A 19,737-nucleotide genomic window follows, 5' to 3' on the forward strand; every position below is an offset into this window, starting at 1 on the left:
AAGATATTTATTTTAAAATTTTGATGATGTAAAATAAATAAAAAAATCATTTAAAATATTAAAGGTTCTCATTAATTATTATTTAATTAAAAATTTGTAGTATAATTTAAAATGTTATAAAATGTAACTATGAGTAACCATGATAAATAATAAATATTTTCATATTAAGCTAACATAAAAATATAAAAAATTAATGTGAATATTTTAATAAGTATATGATTGTAGCAACTTATGGATGTCTTCTCATATGAAAGTCTTAATAATCTTTGTCAGATAATAAAATTTTCCATGGATCTAATTTCAGAAGCTAAACCAGCACCGTACATAATGAAATCAATTAAGTCGGTACCATTGAGGATCTTATGTCACACAAAATATCTAAATTTCAATATTAGTGCTCATTTCTCTTATATTCATTAATAATAAATAACTATAATTTAATATATGTGAGAGTCTAGAAATTTAGTGTTATAAGGGGACATATATCTCAAAATAAAGAGATCAAGTATTGCATAAGCATATAAATAGAAAATTTAAACAAAGATAGTCTCATTATTTTCAGACTTTGTATCTCTCTAAAACAGAATCCTCTATCTTTCCTCTCCCTTCTCTCTAGAAATTCTTACTTCTTCTTCATCTGATCATCAATCAGGCCGTGGCTGAACCTTCTTGGTGTCAAGAGCTTTCCTTTGCACCGATCAAGTTGTTGTTTTGAGCTGGTAAGTTCAATTCCTTTGTCTTTCTGAAAAATCCTGCATTTCCTGTCACATGCAAGCCTTGTGCAATCTTGCATGTGTTCATCAGCCTTTCATTCTGATTCTGTTTCTGTTTCGGTGGTCGGTTTCCTTTCACCGATTCAAAATCTATAGACTGTCTTGGTATCACTTGCGGTTTAGCAAACTGTGGAGAAATTAAAGTTGTCAAGTTGCTTTAAGGTAATGGAAGCTAGATAATTTAATTACTTAGTTTTGATGTATGAAAATGTTGTTTGATGATGTTGCATGTATGTTAAATTGAATGATTTTGTGTTCGGTTGAGTTGGTGTGGATTGTTAAATGGCTATGTTCATGTTTTTTGTATTTATGCTGAGTTTCTGGTTCATGACAGAGTGAATTGTGAGGAAGTGGGATAATAATTGGAGAATTATGTCCGGCATGAGTGTGGTCAGTGTAGAGAATCTGGGTAAGTGGTATAAGACTTGTTAGAACCCTTGAGTCACTCAAAACGGTACTAAAGTTAGGAAATCTGATTTTCGATCTTTGAGTTAAGGATTATGCAGAATTGAAACTCAAATCTGTGATGAAACTCTCTTAATGATGTTAGAAAGACTTAAACAATCTTAATCAAGTGTAAATGAAGTATTTGATATATGTTTGGAGGATTAGAAGTTAGAAGAATGTAGTGAATTAGTAAGGATTGGTGTTGATCATAATTCTGCAGAATTATGTAGTTCGCTAAGGGTCGTTAATTGACCGTTCGGTTTCTCTCTGGTGCTCGGTCTTAACTGAGTTCTACTTTTGTGGATCCTTAGTTCATGACCGATCGATCTTGTGTTGATATTCAAGTGAATATAGCAGTCGATCTAGACATAACATTTGATTGTAAACAACGTTCGGTCTATCATAGGCTTTCACTGTTATTGACCGCTCGGTCATGTACTGTCTTGGTAGTGCTCGGTTCGTTACCAGCACTCGGTCTCATAAGTGCTCGGTCTTGTACTAAGCACTCGGTCTTAGTAATGCTCGGTCTTATACTAAGCGCTCGGTCTCAGTAGTGCTCGGTCTTGTACTAAGCGCTCGGTCTCAGTAGTGCTCGGTCTTGTACTAAGTGCTCGGTCTCATTAGTGCTCAGTCTTGTACTAAGCATTCAGTCTCCGTAGTGCTGGGTCTTGCACTAAGCATTCGGTCTCGTCATAATACTCAGTTATATATTTGTAATAGGTACTAATGGGGTTCGACCTAAACTAAGAGTGTTCGGTCTTAGCCTTCGAGTAACGAGAGAACGTCACTCTCACCATAAGTGTCCGATTCAACTAAAGTGTCCAGTTTGGTAATAGCGTTCGGTCATGTGAACCTCTAAGGAGTGTTCTCCCATCCGGTATTGTTTATGAATAGGGTGATCTCTTCCTTCCGGTCTTGATTCAGGGGTGGGATTTTGTGTTTACTAATCAGTTTGATTTGTATAAATGAAGAAGTATGATGTGATTTGTATTATATGGATATGAACGAGTGTTCCAAGGAGGAATATCTCATGGATTGTTATTGAATGGTAAAGTATGAATGTGGTTATAGCTTAGCTAGCGTTTATCTTGATATTTTGTGATTACTAATTCTCAAGTAGAGAAGAGTAACTCATGTGTGAGAATGACAGGAGGTCCTAGTCCATAAGATGAACTTGGGCGAGGTATAATGGACTAACCTCGGGTGACAGCTGTTGAGGGCATCCCAGCTACTACACCATCCGAGTGCAAAAACGTCGTAGCTACACAATTCATACAGTCCAAAAAGTCAGAGTAAAAGTGGTCGGTCATTGTATAAATTATACGTTCGATCATTACTGGAAATGTATGTTTGGTTGTTGCATGATTTACATGTTGGTTTTTGTTTACTCTTATGTTTGTCTGAATTATATATGATCATAGTTAATTAAATTACACTAGCTTACCCTTATTTTTCCTGTTTTATCTTGTTGTTCGTTCGGTCGTCTTTGTCATTGCAATGATCATCCTGTGGGTATGAGTAGAACGTGAGGAGGGTTCTCTAGAACATACGCTAGCAAGAGAGGATGATTTCCGTTAGAGTAAGACCGTTTGATCTTATGCTTGTTTTTGTATTCAATAGAGGACCGTTCGATTGATACACCTCTTGTATAACCAATCGATCTGTTCATATGGTTTGTTTCAGTACAAATTTTTGTAAAATTTTTAATTTATGGTTATTTTAAAATAACTGTAAGTTAGCTTTATTTTCCTGTAACTATTCTATTTTATTGTAAATGTAAGAACTCTAAAATATAATTTACAGCTATATTTTTGGAATGTTACAATATCTAAGATTTTTTTTTTGTAAAATAATTGAGTCAAAATTATTATGCCATAATGGGCAGTAATTCACGAATATAGGACTCAATTAAACTTTTATTTTATTTTGTCCAAGCATTAATTTCTTTATTTCATTGTATTTTGTTAAAAAGTTTGCGTGGTAGTGATCATGATTCGTTAATCAAGATTTAATCTGCTTTGTAAAGCAAGGGCAATAAAACGAAAATATATTAGGAGAAAAGGAGAAAGAACAATAAAACTATTGATTTAATACTGGGAAATAAAAAAGAACATGGTATAATTCATTACACGAATTTATTTTAGGACCAAAGGTTAATAAAAATATATTTATAATGAAAGTCTCATTCGTGTTGTTCAGCCACAGCACTAAAAAAGCAAACTAGCCACCTATTTCCCCATCGCTATTTATACCTAACTTTATCTGAAAAAGTATCTATATTATATGAAAAAACAAATGCATAACATCTGTGTAATGCTTGACAAAGAAACCTTAACGTACCCAAAAAAGAAAACAGATCTTAACTTACTACATTCATCACTTATTTACACATATTAGTATATTAATAATTTAACATATCGATATCATATTTTTTACTCGTATAACATCTTATAAATCTATTAGAATAAGTTCATATGCAGAGAATTTGAACCATATGTATGAGATTGAGGTTGCAGTATCTAATTTATGTCTCCATTATAAGTATCTGAAATAGAATTTATGACTTAGTGAAAGGAGCATGTCCTATTTCATTTTTCTTTCTGTGTGAACGAGATCTAGAGAAGTTCAGTTAAGTAATCAAAATCACACAAAAATGGAAACTCCAATACTAACATTGCAAAGAAATTTGAAAAATATGAAAGAGAGGCACCATTATAATAAGTAGTAGAACTGAGAGCAATTCGCCAACAAACCAACCACCCTACTTAATTTCCTTCTCCACCATATGCCTAAAAAAACAAAAGATCAATACCTTTTGTCAAAGTTTGTTGACTATGAAGACATGCATCATCATCTTGAATCACCGACCGTTATTAGCTCATAAGTTGCTCAATAAAAGTTAGGTCACCGAATAACTACAGCTCCCTATTGTCATGATTTCATAACTTTCAATTGTATTTGTCGTATCTATTCTTTTGAGAGTCAATCTCCGACCATTGTTGCATTAATTCTATGTACCTCTCTTTATGATATTTACTACTGAACCTTTTCCTTTTCTTATATTTCCCTAATTCACACCTTCATTACCTATAGGGATTTCCGCCATTGTCTTGGTAGAGCCTTCAGCTAGTATGGTCTTTTTTCCAATTTTAATATATATCTACAACCCCCAAAATATACCAAATTATAAGAAAGTCATGGAGACAACCTCATCTAATTTTAATATTTCAGGAACATAATCAAATCATCATATGTTTGGGTTTATTTTTAACTTAAATTCTAGTAAATAGATTTTTACTTTATTTTTTAATATCATAAGACTTTTACTTTGTTTAGGAAAAAAAAATATATTCCAAATCTTAATTTAAAACTAATTTAAGGGTAGAAACAAGTCAAATAAAAGAAAATTGCCAACCTTTTGATCCAGCTGCCACTGAAAGAGCAACTACATTTTATATATATACTTTCATAAAACGCTATTATTTCGTCTTACAGTTATACATGATAGCCGGTGCTTTATGTCCTTAACAAACAAATTTCTTTTTAAATGCTAGAATGTTAGCTATGGACTGAACACAGTTATACACTCCAAGAAATAAAAAAAAGATCATTAAGCACTAATTTATACATTCTAATTAGAAATGTACCTTGATAGTTAATGAGTTGAGGTGGTATCATCAACAACACAATTAATGTTAACATAGTGACTATCTTCAAAACCTTCCCAGAATTGGTTCAGACTCCGTTTTTAGAAGAGCATGGGGGCCTGAAACAATATTCTTTCAGACACAGTCATGGAGGATTTGGCAGATATGGAGTTGAGAAATAATTCAATAGTTGCTTTCTAGAAGAGGTTGCATGTTAAAAAACAAAGCATTTAGCTGTTAATATATCAAACTAGCATCAAAGATACGATGGTGAAAAATGAACACAGAAGGAAACATTTGGAAAACATTGAATTTCCATTTGACATTATTGAACAGATATATATGCCACACATAATGAATTCAAGCAATAACCACAGTTTCCTAATAATAGATTATTGAGGTAAGAAAGACTCCTAACATAATCACCTGACCTGATTGTAACACTAATTTCACTGGGAAGCACAACAAAACCAATTCACATAATAAATTCCAAATAACATAAAAATAAATATTTAAAAAGGTATATGTTTTTTGTGCTATTAACAATTTAGGCCACGTGGAGAATATAAATTTCTCATCCATGATTTTCACCTTATAGTTTGACCGAGAGACCAATATCAATGTTTATAGTAGATTCAGCAAGTGATTTGTAACTAGACTGCCAAAAAATCATCGAATTCATTAGTTGGTCCGGAGAAGAAACAGAGAAGATAATTCAAATTAAGTTAGACACTGCAATCCAAAACAAAATATATTATGCATTTCCAGTCAGGAATTGAGAAATATATTGCGATCTGAAAATCAACAATTTTAGTAGAGTTTATCCTATTTTATTACGGACCTCATGTACTGGATCTCCATGTCTACAATGATTATGATTGCATTCAAGAACCTATCATAAATTGCAATCTTTTATGACCACGATAGGTCTCTGTCACTTTTAAATTGACATGTATGCATCTTTCTTCATCACTCGGGCAAAGTTCGAGAAACAGTGAAAACATGCCCGAAATCATGAAAAGGGTCACAATAATTTGCACTACAAAAGATGAAATCTGAGAGACACCTACAAACAACGGTCGAGAGAGAAGGCAGGCAAGGACGCAAACTTATCATGAGAATGGATTCAAAAGGCAGAAAGGCGCATGGTCAATTGCAGACAGAGAGTGAATAAAAGTTCAAGAGTGACATAGGCTTGTGGAAGAAAGATACTTCCACAGTAACAAAAATATTCTTGAGCACTTTTGGAGATATTGAAAACGAAGAGAAAAATTAGGGTGGAAATGGAAACCCTAATCGAAAAAGCGAAAGTCTTACCTTTATGGGTGCACCTTACTTAAAACAAAGGCCTAGAAGCGGGGAAGCCGTGACCGGCGAACGGTGATCCGGAGGCTTGCAAATGGTGACATAAAGTCCTTTGACGGCGACACGATGGCCCGCGGTGGCCTGTGAGCAAGCACACGGTGGCTTGCGTCCCAGAACCTTGTGGCTTGCAAGCATGGAGAAAGTTCAATCTTCTTACAAACATGAATGTGACAGATTAGGGCGTATCTTTGTTAAAGAGGAAGAAACCAAAATATAATTACAACATAATTTAAGAAATAGTTAAATATTAGCAATAATTTTTTTTTCTCTATAGTTTTAATTGAACAAAACAATAATATTATAAGTAATTATAAAATTGGCCTCTATAATTGTATTTTCCATTATTTAATAAAAACCTTTTTTTAGATAAAATGGCTGCTTATACAATAAACAAATTAAAGTTAAAATTTGTGGAGTGATATTTTTTCAAAAATACTAAAAAAATTAATTACAGCAGTGTCCTTTTTTCAGTCAGTAACTATAAATTATAGCAAAGTCAAAATTAAAATTTAACAAAAGAAAAAGAACTTTTATCTCAGTCTCATGACAGATTTGATGACTGAATAATATTTTATAAACAATTTTAAAAATTCAATCACTATATTTTAATCACTTTAATCACTACATGCCATTCTTAAGTAATTTTTTCAGTAGTGAGCATAATTTTTTTTCTACTATATCACATGATAAAGTTGACTAAAACTGTACAATTGCTTCATCTGTACCTTTTTAAACTCACAGTTTCCTATGTCATAAATTCAAGTTTTTACCTTAAAAATTCCATGTTCTAACAAATAATCTTCAAGAATTAAGGATTATGTTATGAAATTTTGGTAACTAAAATTAAAATATCCTCTCTTTCACAGTTTTAACTTCAATTCGAAGTTTGAGCTCACTATGCACCAGTACCAACTCATAAAAAACTTTCTAACCTTTGCTTGGATCTTAAGTAAACTACCTTACTGATCTAAAACACTGTATCAATATAAAGTGAAGGAAAAGCTTCACACACAAAACAAATGAATGTTCAAAATGTCAATCACAACAAGAACATATCAAGCAGTTGCTGTTTCATTGCTGTTGGGGTCACTGAATGTGTATTCCTTTGAATGTGGAGATGATAGCTGCAAAACTGGGTTGTGCAACAGCTCTGGTGCCTGCATTTGCAACCTCCCAGATCCTTCCACCATATTAAACGGAAATAGAACTTTCCTCGGGTAAAAAAACACTTCAAATCTAAAAAAACTTGATTTCAACTACTCTTTCTTCAAAGCATTCATACTAGGTTTTATCAGTTTCTTGAAGCAGAACTGCTATTTCTCATCGTTATCAGCATTAAGGGGTGGGGATAAAAACTGTGTCTTTAATTAATTAGGCCTGTCAGAAGTAAAAGGGTCTTGCTTTTTGAAAGAAAAGAGTTCCTATGTTTTGTTTCCATGATCATATTTGAAATCAAACTCTTGTTAAATTATGATCTTTGTTATTATAGAAACCTGTGAAGAAATATGGCTAATGTGGCCACAGTGCTGCCAAAGTGATTCTAAAAATCTCAAGGTTGTGGCCAAAATGGCCTTCACATTCTATTTTACAGAACCTTGTTTGATATCATACCATGAATGGTAATAGTATTAGGCCTTCTGATTCAATATGGCTTTTTGAAATTTCTGAGAATGAGACTGCAGGGGTAAGTTTTGTGATGAAGAAATGACAATGTGTGATGGAACAAACTCCTTCTGGTGTGAGCATGGGGGAGCTTGTGAGGAAATTGTTCAAGGAGAGAAGTACTCATGCAAATGTCCCCCTGGATTTGGTGGGGAACATTGTGAGCATTCTGGAGCATCCTGTGGTCAGAGTTTTTGTTTCCATAATGCAGAATGCTTGGCTGAAGCAGGTGATGTTTGCCAGTGCCCATCTGAATGGAGAGGCAGTGCTGATTGCTCTCTTCTAACCAAACCAACAGGTTCTCTGCCTTCTCCCTTTCACAAATCAAAACCCTATTTTGATGCTGCTGAAATGAAGACTTGTACTATATGTTTAACCATTTGGAATAACTTGATTGTTCACTTCTGCTTATGCCATTGAATAAAAATACCCTTGGTTTTGATCAATCTCAACATGGCACATTCAAATGCATTCTGTAGTCATTAGTTACTGAGGTTAGAATGCTTGATATATAGGCTTACCTGATGAATTTTCTACCACAGATTTTACCTCAAATTCAACTGAGACAAAATTGTCTAAGGTCAGCAGCAGCAGTGACTCCAATGTGAGGGTGACAAAATCGTCTTAGATCAATAACTAATCATCATCATCATTATTATTATTATCTGATTTTACAATTTGATAACCATGTGTTAATGTCCAAGTGCAGAAGACACTAGGTGTCTTAGCTTTATCTTCACTGGGAGCAGCTGTTGCTGGTGCCATTTATGGAAAGAAAGTATTCAGCAAGAAAAAGAGAGAGGCAGTTAAGTTCCAACAATTATCTGAAATGCAGGCAAGTGGGATATTGGATGATGATGATGATGATGATGATGAAGACGAAGATGAAGATCACTGTAGGGTACCCCAGAGGATTCCTGGTGATATCTCACACATTTAGTGGGCACTTCTTTTCCCAGCATATATAAGAACATTTCGGACTCTTAGCTAGTAGTGTTTATATCTTTTAGTTCTCATAATTTGCAGTGTAGCGTTTATTTTGTAATCTTGAGGACTGATATTTATATGATTGTAATTAATAAAATTAGTATTATTATTCGGTCTAATAGTCTCGTATAGTTTAAGAATAGATAGTTTAAATATTTTTTTATACGTATTGTTTAAGACAAAACCAATTAATTAACTAAAAGATTAGATACATGTTTTTTTTTAAAGTACACAAATCAATTAGTTAATTATGTATGATATTAGAAGTTATCTCCAACACAATTTTATGAATCTGTCTTTTTATCTCACTGATCTCAAGCTAATGTTTCTCAATTTCAATTCTTCACTAAAATAACAATAGAAAAAAAAGTTAAAAATTGACAATTAATCTGCTAGAAACATCACTCTAGAAGAAGAGGCCCAATAGGTGCTCTTGTATCATTTGAATTATTTTTAGTTAGAAGACTCAAAGAATTAAAAGAATACATAATAGATATTATTATTGCGCAATAATATATATGATTGTACACATTCCTATAGTAATAGGTATATTGAGATCAATATATAAATTTAGAAAATGAACACTTAGAAAAATATGACATACTGTAATAGAATTCTGAAAACAAATCTTATAAGAAATTTACACACTATTTTCAACTACCGTGTTTATAATTTTTTCTTTTTATATTTCACTTAACTTATTAATCTTTATCTAATATAAAACTTTCGAGTCATATTAAATTTCTGACCATGATAAAATAAAAAGGATTCAAATCAAATGTTCTTAAAATCATCCAGTAAATTTTCTATAGGTTTCACACAGGACATCATAATAAACATTTGTATAAGTATGAAAAAAAAAAACATATGATGTTATAAATGATGTATTGTAGTAGTGTTAAAGCAATAATTTCAAATACTGTTTATTCAATGTTCAAACTAACATAATTAAAAATACATCTTAATTATTTAATTAAGAAATATAAGTTGTCATTATTTTTGTCAATGTTAATTAGTTTATATTAAATTCTAAATTCAAATAAAAAGTTTGATTCAATCTAATAAAAAAATAGTTTTCTTAATTTCAGTTTACTTGATTTTTTATTTATTCCATCTTAAATTTTTTAAGTGATTTTGTTTTCAATTTTTGTTGATTCAATCTGTTCACAACACGTTAAGTAGAAGTAACTGAAATGAACATTGAAACTACATAGTAAAGCAGCGTTCTCTACGCGATCATTTAAAAAATAACGCGTCTTGGTTGCTAATTTTGGTTACTTTCGCTGAAATAAGAATTAAGATACTTATATAATATATAATCATTGCTATATATAATAATATATTTTGTCATTACCATATTTCAAATATTTATATATTTTCATAGATTCACAATTATATCTATTATTTTAAATATTTCTATACCTTTTACATTAAAAATAATTCAGAAGTATATTTAAAATAACAATGATGTAAACAACTATACATTACAAGCATAGTAAAATATTAAGTATATATTAATCAATTGTTTTTGAAGAACAAAAATAAAAAGTTTTTGCTGATTATATTCTTAATTATATTCCCCCTGTCTTCTTTTTCTGTTATTTTTTATCTGTTCTGAACATTCGAAACATCGCAGGTGGTAGAGTAATCGAGGTCTAACATCTTCACCTCAAGTCAACCCAACAAGACTTAACTAAGCAAAGAGCATCATCGTATCATAGATTTTGTGTCAATTATGTGATTATTTTTACTACAACATAGCCCCTGACTCATAATTCACACCCTTTAGTTGTCTTTACCACATTCCCACTGACAAAGATTTCTCATTATTATTTAATTAATCAACTAACACCCTTTTGCGTCACTCACTTTCTGGCGTCTCCATGATCTCAGAATAGCCTCAAAATCACACCAACAGTGATAGAGAGATGGGTTTCAATTTGATTCTATGCTATCATCCCAATCTGGTTCTCGCTGTTCTGCTGCTCTTTTCCTGTTCCTTTGGTCTTTTCTCTGCAAATGATGAAGTGGGCACGGGTCAAGGTGAAACCTTTACTGTTTCAAGCTTCAGTTACCCTGAGACTAGGCTCAGACCCTTTGATTTGCGCTACATCAGAGGTGTGTTAGCCCATTGGCAGTGGCCCTTTCTTCACAGTGATAATTATTTGCTTTGTTATTGTGTCTGGTTGTTCATGAAGCACTATCTTGTGTAAATTTGAATGGGTTGCAATTGGATTTCAATGTAAAGGTGAATTTATTGGAGAACAATCTCTCTCTCCGTGCTTTCCTTTGATCTTACTTCGGCTGCTTAATTTCTAAGAATTATACTGTTGGCATGATTTTGTATAGAAGAGGGCTAAGGTGTGAATTAAGAATTAAGCCTAAGAAATTTTAGGGGCCTGGCAATAATGTAAATGATGAATATGTTATAAAGGACTTTATTTTATTCAATTACGAGTCTTATGCCTTTGTATTTGTCATTCTGATAGAAATTTCAGACTGTGGCAATATTCTGCTTTTCTATCAGAAAATGTATTTGTATATGGCAATATTTGATCACTGTAAGAACCATAAATTAACTTGAAACATATTACACAATCTTGTTTATTGGGCTGTTTGTATTTGTTCTCTAATTTGTGATTCATTGAATTTGTGACATTTAACTAATACCATTAGAATACTTATATGAGCAAGAAATAGATAAAAATCAGCCTCGTGTCATTCACTTTCATTATGCTTCGTATGAAAACAGAGGTGAGATAGGATTACTGATGAAGCTAATTTTTCCTTTACTTACGTTTTGGTAATTCAATTAGTTATACGGTTTGTGAGTTCGTTATTTTTTACAAAACTATTAAATATTATAAACAACTCATTTTTTGATATTTAAGGAATCGATGACTTGTGGATGATCTTACTTGTCTCTTAATGTTTCCCATTGCTGCAGTTGACTTGCCGCCATGGTTTTCTGCACTGTCTATAGCATTGAAGTCAGATGTAGACATTGTAAGTATATTCATCCCTCTTTGTACATAGGATCATTTTAGAATAATAGTGACAGAGGCTTTGGATAGCTAGCTTTTGTGATGTGGATCACCTAAGCCTCTTATCATTGAGTATCAGAGTCTTCCACCATTTTCAGCTGCTTAAGAGTGGTGACGCCAACATTGCAGTGTTTATCTAGGACTACTCAAAGGGCTAGTGCACATCCAATACATGTGAGGCATAAGCATTGGGGGCTACAGATTGTGGTCGGATGTTAGATTCAATTCCAAGCCATAAGACTCAAGTCCCATGTTGTAAGTTTGGGATTCTACCGAGTTTAATGAGACCTTGGATGCCACAACCACAATGTCTAACCTTTAAGGGAAGGTTCCCCAACTGCTGAGTGAGTACATTTGGTGCTAAAGCTAGTTCTCAATATCTCTAACTAATAGGGCTACTTATGAAGAAGTTGACCAAAAGGGCTAGGTGAAATGTCGTAGAATGTAGTCTAGGACATCAACTCTCAAGGGTGGTGCTATGATAGGAACTTGAGTATTACATTTGTCTTTCCTTTTAGTTGTCTTTGGTTTATTGCCTTCCCTCTTTTGTTTATACTTCATATGCGCATTGTTTTCAGGATATCTCAAGAATTGAAAGGGTTCCAACACGCACATTGCCAATAATATGCTTTAGAGATGGAAGTCCTCCACTACCAGATGCCTTAAACACATCTCTGAAAGATTCAGCCACTTCTGGTACGGAATCCACCTTACTACTTTCGACTAAAGTTAATTATATTTTATTTTTTTTTCCTAATTGAAGTTCAAGAACATAAATTGTCTTAAATTTCTTTTCAAGAAATATTTATGAGCTCGGTTTGTGAAGGGCTTAGCAATTGAATTTAGTATACCTTATACATACATTTAAATGATTAAAATATTGGAGCTTTACCAAGTTCCCACCATTCATTAAACTAGTGCCATAATTTCTAAAGAAGCAGGCACATGCCTTGACTCAACAGTGCATGTTTACTTTTTTAACCTCTTCCATTAATTTACATTATCTACTATGATAATTTCCTTGGTAATGGATGGTGCTGAACTCATGAATGAGTAATGTTTCTTTGTTACCACATGTGCTTTTTTTTTTTAAAATCACATTGACATTACTAATTAGAGATTCAAGTCTTTTGTTCCCTTTCCTTTTCTGCCCCTTACTTCCATTTGAATGTTGATGACTCATTAAAAAACCAACAACCAGGAGAGAATGTTTTTCGATTTAAAAGAGGATTGTTCTTTCTGAATTGTCATTATTCATTTGGAGGAACAGAAAAAGGGAGACAACAGATTTCAGTTCTCCCCTTTCACTTGCTGTTTCTCTCTCATTGTCAATCTCCTATCTTAACAACAAAAAAGAGACAATATCATTTTAGAACTTTCTAGTGCCATTGGCCTAATATAATTACTTTTTGTTCCCCATTTTCTTTAGGAATAAATGGTCTGGATGTGGAGCAATGCTTTCCCATGCAAAAAAATATCACTATGAAACTGACAAACAATCAGGTATTGTTGTATAGGTCCTTTTAACTTGATGTAAGCTTTTGGATTGCTCAATTTCTCCCTTTGCTTTACTAACATAGATATATCTTCCTTAAAATTGAAATTCCTATCGTCAAGGAACATCTGTCTTTAAAGTTTAAGCTGTTTGCTAACATATATTGGCTTTATATGTTGGACACATCCCCTCTATGTACTTGTCCACTCTGCCTTGCACCATGGTTATTAGGTGATGGCACATGATTAATTTTATATCACTATTGAATTTTGTTTTGTTGTTTTATAATATTGTACAGAGTAAGCATAACAAATTCTTGTTCAGATATCTCCAGGTGTTTGGTATATTGGTCTTTTCAATGGGATTGGACCTACAAGGACACAATCAAAGATGGTACGGTTTATTGTGATATGTAACTTCTATCCAAAGAAATTTTAAATTATGTTTCATTACTATTGGAAAAGTTTGTTATCCTTGGCATGCAGTCTGTTAAATACATTTGTAGACTACAAAGATTGATATAATGTTGGCAAATTTACTACCTTATCACAGTACTTGTATCGTGATAAAAATTTCAGCCAATGGTCATTTGAATAAAATCTATTTGTCTTCCACTTTAAAGAACGTTCAGTCTGTCAAGTGTAACATATACTTCCTATAAACGAACCCACTTTTTTCCAAAGCAAGTGGAAAGATTCTAATTTCAAAAACTTAAAAATTGGGTTTTAAGGCCTAGAGAATATATTGCTTTGTCCAGAAATGGTGTATTACACATTGGGTGTTCAATGTTAGATTGGATACTTGCTCTAATGTTGATTATACCGATTTCTGTATTTGTTCCACACTTAAGTACGAATTCCTTAGTTTATTTCTAGATGCCGCTACTATATCCCTAAGCAAAGGTCTTGATGCATTAACCAATGTGGATGGATAAACAATTACTCCTCTGTCTGCAGATTATCCGGGGTCCATCATATTCCTTTATTGCCAATATAAGTGTGGAAGCATGCACAAATTCAATGATGAGGGGGGATTTCTGTAACAGTACAGTTTATCCACTTTCGTGTGAAGCATCTGATGTCTCTAATGCTTTGGAAACTAAAGTGAACAAGTCAATGTTGGAAAATTTGGTGACCTGCAAAAGTAATTCTGAAGCATTTTGTGTTCATGAAGGTGTGCCAAACTTCTTCTCCCTGGACATAATGAATGTGGCAGAAGAAATTATCATTACGGCAACAAATATCAGATTCAATGTTACTTCATCAAATGATGTTAGTTTAATGTGTTTTGTCCGCCATGGTGCTATGCCTTCGGTGACTTCAAATGATTATTCCATTGATGTAGCTAAAAGTCCCCTGGTTATTCATTCACCGTTGATTGGCCGTTGGTATATTAGTATAGTGCCAGTCAATCTTACAAAAACTCAGGTTAGCAATGTAAGAGTTTGCTATTCGGTGGAATCACAAGTGCTTCAATGTCCACTTGGAAAAGCTGGACCAAATTGTATAATGGATAGCTACTTGCTTCAGGTAGTAATCGAATTCCTTGCGTGATGCTGTCACCTTTAGTTCTTCCTTTATAACAAGATCACATGGGCTCTAAATTGTGTTCGTGGGATATTCCTTGGGACTGCAAACTGCATTTTAGGCCTAGAAATTTAATAGGTAGAATCAGGATATGATCAAATATAGCCATATCTTGTAATCCAGAAATTTCAAAGAACATTAAAGTATATATGTTAACTTTCTGTTAGCAAATCACGCACTCTGGTAACATCTGATGTGTACACTAATAGAGAGGAATGTATCAAGCAGAAATTGGAATGTCTTCTCACTATCACATTGAAAATATCAGTATGCATGTTGTGCTTGTCAATTTGGAGTTCACTTATTGGCTTCTTTACTTGGATAAACTTCTGCTTTAGACTTTCAACAATTAAACTATTCTATGCCTGTGCCTAAGAAAGGGGTTTTTAACCTATAAATATTTTGGTTTGTTGGTCCTTTTCTTTAAGGAAGTTCCACCCAACAGGATACTGAAATGGTTTCTTTTGTTGGTTGGTTTACTACTATTACGTAAAGATGTGTTCTATGTTGTGATGTTTGAAAATATTGTTATGCACCGGAATAAATATTGACAAGAGAATGGTTGTCTGCAGACATTTGTAAGGAGAGGTTCAACCCCTTTTGAATCGTATTATTTACCAGTTGGTGGAGCATCTTATGATTCTGCCAATTTCCCTCTTGAGCCACTTTTAAAGAACTCATCATACATTGGAGAATCTGATAGCATTTGGACTTACTTTCTTTTGGACATTCCTCGTGGTGCTGCTGGAGGAAATATTCACATACAGCTATCCTCAGATACAAAGATTGGTTATGAAGTGTATGCTAGATTTGGTGGTTTACCATCTCTAGATATCTGGGACTATTATTATGCTAACAAGACCAGGAGAAGTGACCCATCTATGTTTTTCACGCTGTATGACTCAAGTGATACCAAAGTTAACTTTTATATTATGTATGCTAGAGAAGGAACTTGGGGCTTTGGTCTAAGACATCTTAATAGCAATAGTGATTATATGAAAGGACTAAATATCATGTCCATTTCACTTGAGCGATGCCCAAAACGATGTTCCTCTCATGGAGACTGTAAATTTTCGTTTGACGCTAGTGGACTAACGTCTTACAGGTTTATCATAAGCCCTTAGCTTGTTAATTTATCAGTTGTGTTTACATTCCATTTGTTTTCCTAAGTTGCTAAACAAGGACCTTGAAAGTCCATGGTAGTGATTGAGACACATGGAAAAAAATTCAATGCCATATGGTGGAGTTTCCATATTTCATGTTTGCATCTGATCCCCAAACCATTAAGGAATTTACCAGTTTGAACATTTACTTGTTTGCATCAGCTTCTGCTCCTGTGATCGAAACCATGGAGGCTTTGACTGCAGCATTGAGATTGTAACACATCAAGGTGATTACTCATTGTTTATATTCATAAAATTGGCTCATTAATATGATGAACAGATTCCTTATTCCATTAAAAAAATTTGTAGGGCATGTACGACAATCAGTTTTTCTCATTGTATCAAATGCTGCAGCCATACTTCCTGCCTATTGGGCCCTTCGGAAGAAGGTGATTCTTTCACTTTACTATTGCTACTACTGATAACTCTTTATTTCACTATATAATATTTTTTGCTTTTACATAGAGTCCACAGCTTCCCTTTTTATTTTATGAAACCTGTAAATAATTTCTTTAATGCAGGCATTAGCAGAATGGGTTTTATACACATCCAGTGGGATTTCAAGTGGACTATATCATGCGTGTGATGTGGGCACTTGGTGTGCGTTGAGCTATAATGTCTTACAGGTTAGAGCTTCATCCACTCTTTCTGAAAATATATAAAGCAAAAACAAGAAGAAAATTAGACTTTGTATTATGACAGATGACCTTAAATACAATGTCACGCAAAAATGGCTATATTTACAAAGGCTTTACATATCAATGTTTCAGTTCATGGACTTTTGGCTCTCATTCATGGCTGTGATTAGCACTTTTCTTTATCTAACTACCATTGATGAAGTATTTAAGAGGGCAATCCACACAGCTGTTGCTATCCTTACTGCTCTAATGGCTGCAACAAAAGCAACCAGGTACATGAACTAGTAGACGGACGATTTAGATCCAGCCTCTCAATCATTAAAGGTGTCAAGGCCCTTTTTATATTCTTCTATGCTGAATTGTGCAGGTCTTCCAATGTTATTCTTGTGATTGTGATTGGTGCTCTTGGTTTGTTTGTTGGATGGTTGATAGAAATCTCAACAAAGTATCGGTCCCTTTCCTTTCCAATTGGAATCTCATTTAACTTCTCTCACTGGTATGTTCTCTGTACCAAGATATAAATTTGTTTCAATAAGATATACAATATTATATTGATATTTTAGCAACAATTTTCATTTTTTCATTTTTCATGCATCTAGTGCCTGTTGTTGTGAACCCTCAGCCTCATTGTTGTGCTAATTGTAGCATAATCTGGCTATATGCTACTGTTTAGAGTGTGTTCCATAAATCACACTAGTAAGTATCCAGAAAATCTATAAAAAGACTGTGTGATTTAGTAAAGTCTAAGAGTGTCAAGTTCTATGAATCTAGGGTGATTCATTTGTGGAAATGATGCCAAACAAGGTAATTCACGGAGAAAACTAGTGTTGAGACATTGATATGTGTTAGCAGATAATAATCAGATTTCATTGTTTTCCTTGGTGCTTTGCTAGTTTCCTTAGAGAGCCCATTGTAGTCACTAAAGGTTGATTATGTAATTCACGTATATAAACATTCTACAGTATTTGATAGCAATGTAAATATAACACAATTATCCATTCTCTCAAATATTACATTTATAACTGAACAAGTGATAGTAATGAACTTCCACTGCAGTTTGCAAACTATAAAGCGATGGCTCTATAATCTTGTCAAGACCCTTTTGAGACGGTACCACTTGGCATTTGCCTTGGCTGGTTTTACTGCATTGGCCATGGCAGCAATAAGCTGGACACTTGAAACCAGTGAATCCTACTGGTTTTGGCACAGGTATTACATAGTCAAATCACATTACATCTATCCTCTCTCTTTCCCTCATTCTTCCCTTCCTCATGTTACTCTCTTTTGAAATGTTTACAGCATTTGGCATATTACAATATACACATCTTCTTTCTTCTTCCTTTGTTCAAAAGCAAACATTGAGGACAGTGAGACAACGCATCCTACAGATGGAAACTATGAACTGACTCATCAGGATTCACTTCCAAGGAGTGGTTAAAATAATGTCAGAGGAATAGGTTAGTGTAGAAAGGGGAGAGAGTTTGATCAGATTTTAATATTTTAGCAATGGTATATGGACACTTGCATACTGTATACACCCAGTTGATACCTTTCATGTATCTCTCTCTTGCTTCTTATATCTTTCTTTGGGTGTATATTGAGCTTAAGTGTCCATAAATCATTTTTGTTAACATGTTTAGTGTTTGTGGTGAGTTCATGTGAAGGTGGCACAAGAATGTGAGGCTGCCAATAGTAGATTTTGATGCAACAAACAATGATCAAGCAAAGCAGTGTCTTGTAAATTCTTAAGGTTTGTTTCTGCAATTCTTTATCAATTTTGGCATGATTGTGTCTAGGATAAAGAATCAAACTATGCCTACATTTTTGTCATAGGATAAAGGAGCTCTGTTTATGTTACTAGTTATGATTTAGAAGATAACTTGCCTTTGAACTGTATCATATTTGGAGATCTTTCTCCTTAAAAAAAACATGTCAACATGATGAATCTAAGATATCAATATATGTGTTACGCATTTGTATCTTGTTTTTGAAATTAAGATATTAATATATTGATTAAATGTTAAAGCTAATAATAACTAGTAAACATGTATTCTGGTCCTTAACATTTCAAGTCTTAGTTGTTAATATTTTAATTCATGATCTTGTACAAATTTTATTCTTGTTTAACACTTTTCGGACCATCATTTAGTTTAATCTTTAGTGTAAAATGAGATGAATATAACTTTTTAGAAAAACCAATTATTAAAATTAAGGATTTTATCAAATAAAGAAAACATATGAAAAGAGCAATATTTATAATTGTTGTTGCAATGGCAAAGACTTCAACAACCAAAGTTAAAATTAAATTATTTTTAGGTTTAATCATTTCGAATGTCCCTATTTGTGCAGAATCGTCTCAATTAGGTCCTCGTATTCTTTTTTTATCTCACTTAGGTCCTTATTTATGTAAAATTGAATCAATTGGAATCTTGCCGTTATTTTAATGAATTGCGTTAAAATTGTAGTGAAATAGGATGCTGACTTTGCATGTGTGAGACAGGTGACAGAGTCACGTGAAATTTAATTATTTTAAATTTTAAAAAACTATCCTCTTCCTATATCACTCATCTGGAATCCTATAACTAAAAATGCTGCATAATAAATGCCATGTTCTGGATGGCAGCAAAAACCAAATTAATTTTTATTCCTAATTAATTTCTTCATCAGATTAAAATTGGATTTCTGATTCTAATTTTCCACAGAGAACTTAAATAAGGGTTCAGATTTTGTATTTTTAGAATCTGGAAAACCCAGCCTTGGCTAGCTTTAGAAACCTGTTTTTTTTTTTCGAGTTTGTCCTCTTTTTCTTTTATGTGAGCCACTAGAAGCTTCAAGCTTCTTCTTCTCTCTAATCTCGCGGACCACCCAACCTTGGGAAAAACCATCCTTGGCTCGTGCTTAGGGGGTGATCTCGCGAAGACGCAGTGGAG

The 19,737-nt window shown here is 33.3% G+C and overlaps 2 protein-coding genes and 1 long non-coding RNA gene across 7 annotated transcripts; 2 read left to right on the plus strand and 1 right to left on the minus strand.

Moving 5' to 3' along the window:
- Positions 1-444: 444 nt before the first annotated feature.
- LOC108328936 (uncharacterized) lies at positions 445-6,436 on the minus strand. 3 transcript variants are annotated; one of them, XR_001832172.2, is made up of 5 exons: positions 6,185-6,436; positions 5,459-5,525; positions 4,868-4,986; positions 3,931-4,009; positions 445-900 (listed from the first exon to the last, which is right to left on the minus strand). It is a non-coding gene; the product is annotated as an uncharacterized LOC108328936 (long non-coding RNA). The 3 variants fall into 3 exon arrangements; XR_001832171.2 differs by lacking the exon at positions 445-900 and having other exon boundaries at positions 2,442-4,009; positions 6,185-6,435; XR_008246798.1 differs by lacking the exons at positions 445-900; positions 5,459-5,525 and having other exon boundaries at positions 2,444-4,009; positions 6,185-6,434.
- Positions 6,437-7,228: 792 nt separating this feature from the next.
- LOC108328934 (uncharacterized) lies at positions 7,229-8,940 on the plus strand. Its single transcript, XM_017562845.2, has 4 exons — positions 7,229-7,449; positions 7,915-8,192; positions 8,437-8,498; positions 8,604-8,940. The coding sequence occupies exons 1-4, from the start codon at positions 7,256-7,258 to the stop codon at positions 8,832-8,834; spliced, it is 765 nt and encodes a 254-aa protein (XP_017418334.2). The 5' UTR covers positions 7,229-7,255; the 3' UTR covers positions 8,835-8,940.
- A 1,567-nt stretch (positions 8,941-10,507) lies between these two features.
- LOC108328932 (uncharacterized) lies at positions 10,508-18,773 on the plus strand. 3 transcript variants are annotated; one of them, XM_017562843.2, is made up of 14 exons: positions 10,508-10,999; positions 11,829-11,887; positions 12,504-12,621; positions 13,355-13,428; positions 13,745-13,813; positions 14,377-14,949; positions 15,579-16,111; positions 16,332-16,396; positions 16,479-16,558; positions 16,691-16,795; positions 16,940-17,079; positions 17,175-17,303; positions 17,864-18,016; positions 18,107-18,773. In XM_017562843.2, the coding sequence occupies exons 1-14, from the start codon at positions 10,810-10,812 to the stop codon at positions 18,243-18,245; spliced, it is 2,427 nt and encodes an 808-aa protein (XP_017418332.1). In that variant the 5' UTR covers positions 10,508-10,809; the 3' UTR covers positions 18,246-18,773. The 3 variants fall into 3 exon arrangements, with proteins under 3 accessions (XP_017418332.1, XP_052728378.1, XP_052728377.1); XM_052872418.1 differs by lacking the exon at positions 14,377-14,949; XM_052872417.1 differs by lacking the exons at positions 10,508-10,999; positions 11,829-11,887 and having other exon boundaries at positions 13,755-13,813.
- The last annotated feature ends 964 nt before the right edge of the window (positions 18,774-19,737 follow it).

This window comes from Vigna angularis, chromosome 2 (assembly GCF_016808095.1).
Source record: "Vigna angularis cultivar LongXiaoDou No.4 chromosome 2, ASM1680809v1, whole genome shotgun sequence".
Classification (NCBI taxonomy): Eukaryota; Viridiplantae; Streptophyta; class Magnoliopsida; order Fabales; family Fabaceae; genus Vigna; species Vigna angularis.

Excerpts from the sequence above, each read along its gene's own strand:
- LOC108328934 (XM_017562845.2), top strand. The coding sequence starts at position 7,256 with ATGTTCAAAATGTCAATCACAACAAGAACATATCAAGCAGTTGCTGTT. Across the intron at positions 8,193-8,436 it reads TCTTCTAACCAAACCAACAG|ATTTTACCTCAAATTCAACT; the intron begins GTTCTCTGCCTT and ends TTTCTACCACAG. Across the intron at positions 8,499-8,603 it reads GCAGCAGCAGTGACTCCAAT|AAGACACTAGGTGTCTTAGC; the intron begins GTGAGGGTGACA and ends GTCCAAGTGCAG.
- LOC108328932 (XM_017562843.2), top strand. The coding sequence starts at position 10,810 with ATGGGTTTCAATTTGATTCTATGCTATCATCCCAATCTGGTTCTCGCT. Across the intron at positions 16,559-16,690 it reads ATTGGGCCCTTCGGAAGAAG|GCATTAGCAGAATGGGTTTT; the intron begins GTGATTCTTTCA and ends TCTTTAATGCAG. Across the intron at positions 16,796-16,939 it reads TGAGCTATAATGTCTTACAG|TTCATGGACTTTTGGCTCTC; the intron begins GTTAGAGCTTCA and ends TCAATGTTTCAG.